Raw genomic sequence first — 7578 nt, forward strand, 5'->3', positions numbered from 1 at the left:
GGGAAAATAACATGTTCAAGACTAACAAAAGCTTCTTATGCCTGATGATGCCAACATAATGGTGACCTTCTGAGTCTGGGGCATCCAGAAATACCTGCCGTTTTATCCCTCAGTATGCTTGCTCTAAAGCTGCCTCAGGCCAGGGAGGATTGTAAGTAAAGAAAAAAGGCATAATAAAAGCAGCTTGGCTGCTGGGTAGTTTCTTTCTACATTTTTCAATCTGTATGGGATCCAAGGCTAAATTGCCTCAGAATGAAGTCCTTCACACTGCCAGCAATTTACCGGTAGTGAAGACATCTGTGAGCATTTAAAGATCTCAAATGGGATGCTATGCAACTGAGGTGCATACATTTAAGAAATGTCCAGGGGAGAACTCTGCTGTATGTAGAGACTTGAAGGGAAGGTTCTCAAACTGAGTGCTCAGTGATGAAATTTTGATAAGAAATTGGAAAAGAGTATGGCAAGGGAGAAAAGGAAAAGGAGGAAGGGAGGTCCACAATGAGGTGCAGCTGGAAGGAAACGAAAAGAATGTCTCAGGGCCAAACTAGACTGTTTTATTTTGAGAGGCCATTATCTAGGCTAAAACAGCTGGGTAATGGCTTGCACTGTTGGAGACATGTATAGCTCACCAGCGGAGCAAATAACACTATCTGGGGCTATTTTGGATCATGAAAATGCATTGGGGGAAGGCTGAAGCCCTTCTTCCCCATCCAACACCATGGTCCTAATCCTGATCAGGGCCCCACATACTTAGGAACCAAGTGCTCAGCAGTGTGATATGTGGCTGGTGGTGGTAGAGTCAGATTGAAAGAACCCAAACCCAGCTTTGAAAAAACCGCCTTGTGTAGTTCAGCCCTCAGTTAATTATGTGTTGCAGTTTAGGTAGCCTTGAGCAATTCCAGCACTCATTGGCCATTACAGTATTCTTAATTCTGCAGTATGACATGAAGTAATAAATGAATATTCTAATTACTTACAATGCTAATTGGTTTCTTTTTCTTCTAGCTGTCTGTGCTTATTGGGGTCCGTTACCTTCAAACTGCAATGAGGAATGTTGTGCTGATGGATGATCCACAGTGTGACTCAGATGGCTGGTTATTTGAGAATAACTGTGTAGAAACTGCCAAACAGAATATGAACATTATTAAAAACATTGGCAAAGACAATCAGGTATCCATGATCTCTGGAATGAATGACCCCAACATGCATGTCCAAACTGCAAATCATGGTCCACAGAACATTCCAACAAAATCTATTCCAGAACCTTAATTGGATGGGGCTGAAGACTTTAATCTGGTTGGGCACTCCAATCATTATTGTGCATTTACCCCATTTTTTCTGCAGGTGATAAATTCAATCATAATCCTGAGAGTGAAGTAGGTAAAGCATATTCTGGCAACAGGACCAAATATGGGGGCTTCTGGCAAATGGTGGGACTTTATTTTTCTATCCAGATCTTCTGCATCTACAGTTTCAATCTTGCATGATCCTGTTCTCTTTTTCATAATGCATACAGATTGATGGCATGGAATTTACAGTATTCTATCTTTTAGTTTATTCTATTTATCTTTTCTTCTTTTTACACTTAAAATTAATAATGTGAACACCAAGAAAAGGTTGTTGATACAAATGACAGAGTGGACAACTGTTCCATATGTAATAGATTATTAATAAGTTCTTTCTCATCATTTGCAATGTCAGTATTTGTATTGAAATTATCTCCATTAAAGTCAAAAGCTCACTTTTGATTTCCTGTCACTAAGAGGTTGTCACGTGAGTTCTATAATCTAACAGATTTTATTTCTCTCAGTATGAACATTCCGTTACCTATTGTATTCCTGTATTCTAATAATGAATGTTATTTACTCTTATTACCGGCTTTTAATGAAAGGAAAATCCTTGAAAGCAGTCACAAGTTTTCTTAATTTGTGAGACGTAATTCTGTCTGGTTAGCATCTGTGAAGAAATGCATTTTTTTCCTTTGGAGGTTTGAAATGAGCAAAACCTTCACTCTGGGTTTAAACTTTTTTTCCCCTTTCTGGGCAGAGAACAGGTAGGAAAGGAGGAAGTAAGTTCAATTGCTTTCCTAGGGTTGCCAGGTCCCCTCGTTGCTCCAGCAGAGAGATTTGGGGGGTGTTTCAGGAGTGAGTGGGGATGCCAAGCCCCACCCCCTAGAGCGACCACCCTTCTTCCTCCCCTCTTGCCTGATTTAAAGGGCTTCAGCTGATTGGGAGGGACCACCGACCAGCAGGAGGGCCCTATAAATCTAGCAGGAGGGAGAGAGAGGTGCAATCATGGGCCGCACATTCACCTCACAAAAATACTCTTTAAAGGGTCTTTTTGCAAGTGGGGTGGGGGCCGTGGCATGTGGGCTGGAAAAAATCAGCCCTGCTTGACAAAAGACCCTTTAAAAATTTTGTGAGCCAAGCCTGCAGCCTGCGAATGCCCCTCTCCTTCCCTTCTGTTAGATTTAAAGGGCCCTCCAGCTGATTGGTGGGCCACTTCCCCGCTGATCAGCTGAAGCCCTTTAAATTGGGCAGGAGAGGAGGGAAAGGGTGGTCAGTTTTGAGTGTGTGGCTTTGGGGCAGGGCTTCCCCTGCTAGCCAGCTGGCCGGGGGCAGATTGAAACCTCCAGAAGCAGGGGAACCCCCACCTGGACCTGGGAGCTGGCAACCCTATATTTTCCAGACTTACCTCAGCCCACCTTCATACAAATGATAATAGGTCTAGCTAGAGACAATAGGAGGGTCCAGTCCCCTCCTTCTCCAAGCAGGGAACAGAGATTTGGAGGTGTTAAATACTAGAGAGACTTTAGGAAGAATCTCAAGGAAGTCTCTTCAGGAAAAGCTTCTCTGACCCAGCCTGACCTGGTCAGTGGGTGGGGAAAAGAGAGGAAATAAAACTCAGGAGAAGATGGCGGAAGGGCTCTTTTGTGCTGAGTCCATCAGAGCACACAGAACTCTTAACTAAAGTCTGGAGGAGGCAGACATTAACCATGTGCTGGCCTGAAGTGCTGAGGGAAACTTCAAGGTAATAGAAACTCTGCAGAGATCTCTAACTTCCTAAATTAAGGAGCCTGTCCTATATTTTAACATCTGATAGGGCATGTATAGACAGAGGGACAGAGGAATTGCATTTTACCATTTCTTTTTAATCCCTTGCTCAATCTGGTGCTGTGCTAAAAGTATGCATGTGAACATTTTCTTTTTAATAAATATTTTATAATTTTTGATGCTGGTAGTGGTTCTCTGTACCACATAGACCTCCACCATCTTGGACATGCTATTTTAAAAGGAGTGCTGAGAGAAGGCAGTCAGTTGGCAAGTGGCTATTCCTCCAGGGGTGCACAAGGCAGTAAACTGTCCCTGTGGTGACCAGGCACTGGGCTGTGGGAGATACAGAGGCAAGGCCTCAGAACTTGGAAGGGAAACTGAGAGTACTGACCCTTCCAGCAGGCAATTCCTTACAAAGGTCAGGTGGTGGCAGTGGCTAGCTGAGAAGAGAAAAAGAAGAGATTGGACTTATAGCCCACCCTTCACTACCCAAAGGAGTCTCAGAGTGGCTTACAATCTCCTTTCCCTTCCCCTCCCCACAACAGACACCCTGTGAGCAGTGTTCCCTCTAAGCTGAGTTAGTGTTAGCTAGCTCACAGTTTTGTAGCCTCCACCTCACAGATTTTTGTCTTAACTCTGGAAGGATGGCTCCAGAGTGAACTAATTTATGCAGTAGTCAAATCGCTTGCTCATAACTTTAATGTCAGTAGCTCGTGAAGCAGAATTTTTGCTCACAAGACTCCACAGCTTAGAGGGAGCATTGCCTGTGAGGTAGGTGGGGCTGAGAGAGCTCGCTCGAGAACTGCCCTTGAGAGAACAGCTCTGAAAGAACTTGAGACTGACCTGAGGTCACACCAGCAGCTGCATGTGGAGGAGTGGGGAATCAAACCCAGTGCTTCCAGATTAGAGTCTTCACTCCTAACCACTACACCAAACTGTCTCTCAAAGAAAGAAAAGCCTCTCCAGGTGTTGGGGAAAACCTTGGAGGGCAGGGTGGAACACGGCCTGCAGGCCAGAGTGGGCCCGTTCCACCACAGCATCAAATCCCAATTCTAAATGTATTACAATGCTTCAGAATGATTTTACACACTATTACAGCCTGTCTACTCATTGAATATAGCACTGAAGAAAACAGAAATTAATCCTCAATAATTTATACAGTTTTAAAATAGATAAAACTACTATCACAATTGCATATTCATAGCTGTAAATAAGGTACCATGTCTTTATACAAAGAAAAACACTTAAGGACAACAAAAGAATCCTATTTAGTCCAAACACACACATACATGCATGTCCAATCTCTCTGTATAGGATTTAGCATATACTGAAATTTTATGCATACCTTGAATAAATCAAATAGCAGGTAGCAAATAGCAGGTAACAGATAGCAACTTTCCATTATGTAACAGAGGTCTAGATAGCAGAGAAATACAATTCATAACAAACAACAGCCTTTATAAGAATTGATTGGTGGAGGTCATTTTGATTAATGGAAGAAAAAGGACACTCTCCACTTCTTCTTTTGTTATGTTACTAGGATACTGGTCAGATCACCTGTAGATTAACCTGTGAGGTTTGACTGGATGTGATGAATTTAAATAATTTTGTTCCTTATCAAAAATATCTCAGCTTTGATTGGTAAATAAAAAACTGGTGATGATTTTGCCAACACCCATAAATGCAAAAATAACCTAAACAAAGTAATCCATACATATGGTATATTTAATTAGATGTTTTCTTCTTTTAAGATACTGCACAACCTCACTCCACATTTTCCCTCTGCAGTGGTTATTGTCCTGACCTCAGACATAATTATGACACAGCTAATCCTACAGTGAAGAAAATGATTCCTCCTTAAAATTGGTGACTAGTCTGTGATTGATAAAAATATTAACAGTAGGCTGGGTATAAAACATTCTGTAAGCTACAGACTCTTTGAAATATATCCTAGCTAGATGCATCATGTGAGATCCTCAGTTTCCCTGTCTAAAAAATGGCTTCCAAACTGCTGCTGTGGCCACCCGTGACATGTGTAGATTTTTCTGCAGTGTTATTTCTGCAGACCGCCACTAGGCGCCAGCGGTATGTGACCAGAGCTTGGCTCCAAAAGAACAATGCGGACTGGGATCCCGAGACTCCTAGTCAACACCTGTAGGAACTGTGACGGGAAGTTCAAACCCGCCAATGGGACCTGTGGGTGGCACCCAGGGACTGTATATAGTTGGTCATTCGACCATTTGTTGGTTGTTGTGTTGTGTGCCAGTAAAGTATGAGCTGCTAATCACTCAGCATCTGTCTTCACTACGCATCGAACCCAGTACACAACAATGGCAACAAGGATGGGATCTCGCTGAGCTGGCGGGGCTGCCGGGGCACCAGAGGAAAACCAGGGACCACCGCTGCTCCATCCTATGAGCACTGAAGGCAAGCAAGCCGCTTCCTCGCCACCACTGCACAGCACGATGGCAGTCGCTCCAGGATCAGTACTGGTCCCTCTGTTCGACCCAACCAAGCTGCATCACTGGGATGCAAGGGTCGAGGGACTCAACTCCATCTTGCAGTTCTATGGAATCACTGATGATGGCAAAAATTGGGGCCTCCTCATCAGTTTCTGTGGCCCCGCCACCGTGGAGCTGGCCCGCAACTTGCTCGCTCCAACCAAGCTCGCAGAGTCCATGTTCAAGGACATCATTGCGAAGCTCAAGGACCACTTCGATCCCCGGCCCTCGGAGATTGCACGTCATATGGCCTTCTACTCCCAGAGCCAACAACCAAGGGAAGCGGTGGCCGTGTACCTGGCTGGGCTCTGTTGGCTTGCCTTGGAGTGCCCGTTCGGGGCACATCTGGATATGGCCCTCCGCGACAAGCTGGTCTGTGGCCTCCATGACAAGAAGCAATCAGGCGATGGATTCTGGAGGCTGAGGAGTGTACCCTGAAATCAGCTTTCGCCACCGCCACAGCTTGGGAGAGATCACACCCTTCCGCCTCTACACACCGGACAAGGGCGGACCCTGGGGATTGGGAGGAGGAAGAGGTACATCGGTCACAGCCCTCCAGACAGAGACGCGACTCTGGACCATCACCCCATCCCCTACAAACCAAGGAGTCTGGCCGACAGCAGTGCGCCAGCTGCAGCGACCCACACAACAGGAAACCATGTCGCTTCAGGGACGCCGTCTGTAGGAGCTGCGTCCGCAAAGGCCACATCGCCAAGGCCTGCCGTTCCTGGGGGTCCCGTGCCCCACCATCACATCACCAGCAGGAGCACTGGTTGAACGTGCATTACGAGGAGGACACGGCGCAAGAAGAACTCTACCTCCTCGCCAGCAGACCAGAGGCACAGGTACTGAGACTTCCTAGTCAGACCTCAGCCCCTAAAATACAGGTCCGGGTAAAATAGAGGGGTCCCCTTGCTCAATGAAGCTGGATTCCAGCTCCGCCACCTCCATAATTTCGGAAGCGACCTCAAAGACACTGTGTTTGAAGGGGGGGCCCTGCCTACGCCCATTTCCCGTCACCTTGATGGACTTTCAAAGAAACTGGGTCCCTATCCTGGGTGTGGGAAGCTTCCGGGTCCAATACCGGGGCTTTAATGGCTACTTGGACTTTATAGTAGTCAAGGGCGACTTAGTCAGCTTGTTCGGTCACGTGTGGTTTGCCCCACTGGGAATATCGATTGGGAGAATACAGCTCTGTGCCCCACTGGACTTTAGCGAGGTTGGCAGAGAGTTCCCAGCCGTATTTGACAGGGCACTAGGTCGATATATGGGTCCCCCCATGTCGCGGCAGCTCGACCCGCAAGTGGCCCCCATCCGCATACGAGCCAGGATGGTCCCATTTGTGCTGAAGCCCAAAATAGACGCTGTACTAGACCGTTTAGTGGCCCAGGGGGTCCTGGAACTGATCTCCCATGCTGTGTGGGAGACCCCTATTGTCACTCCCGTGAAGCCGAACGGGGACGTTCGCATCCAGGGGTCATTTCCTGCAGGAGCACACAGGAGCAGAGCTCCGGGAGTAAAGAGCCCAGGGGGCAGACAACAAGCCCCACCCCCTGCTCCCAGCAGCCCTCAGTCAGAGCAAGAAGCAGCCAGGTAAGTTGCAGAGCTCCCCCCGACGGTCGATATATGGGTCCCCCCGTGTTGCTGCAGCTCGACCCGCAAGTGGCCCCCATCCGCATATGAGCCAGGATGGTCCCATTTGTGCTGAAGCCCAAAATAGACGCTGAACTGGACCGTTTAGTGACCCAGGGGGTCACTGTGTGGGAGACCCCTATTGTCACCCCCGTGAAGCCAAACGGGGACGTTCGCATCCAGGGGTCATTTCCTGCAGGAGCACACAGGAGCAGAGCTCCGGGAGTAAAGAGCCCAGGGGGCAGACACATGCAACAAGCCCCACCCCCTGCTCACAGCAGCCCTCAGTCAGAGCAAGAAGCAGCCAGGTAAGTTGCAGAGCTCCCCCCGACCCCCCGGTCCAAAACAGTCCAGTGACACCTTTAAGACCAAGTTTTATTCAGGTACAAGCT

At 47.2% G+C, this 7578-nt stretch overlaps 1 protein-coding gene across 1 annotated transcript in view; it reads left to right on the forward strand.

The window, feature by feature from the left end:
- LOC107117877 (photoreceptor outer segment membrane glycoprotein 2-like) overlaps positions 1–1269 on the forward strand; it is a 10566-nt gene extending 9297 nt beyond the window's left edge. Inside the window, exon 3 of the mRNA XM_015420040.1 lies at positions 1006–1269. Within this exon, the coding sequence (XP_015275526.1) occupies positions 1006–1269 (264 nt within the window). The remainder of the gene's footprint in view (positions 1–1005) is intronic.
- Positions 1270–7578: the final 6309 nt, after the last annotated feature.

The sequence above is a fragment of the Gekko japonicus genome, unplaced genomic scaffold, assembly GCF_001447785.1.
Source record: "Gekko japonicus isolate JY-2015 unplaced genomic scaffold, Gekko_japonicus_V1.1 scaffold27, whole genome shotgun sequence".
In the NCBI taxonomy this organism is placed as follows: domain Eukaryota; kingdom Metazoa; phylum Chordata; class Lepidosauria; order Squamata; family Gekkonidae; genus Gekko; species Gekko japonicus.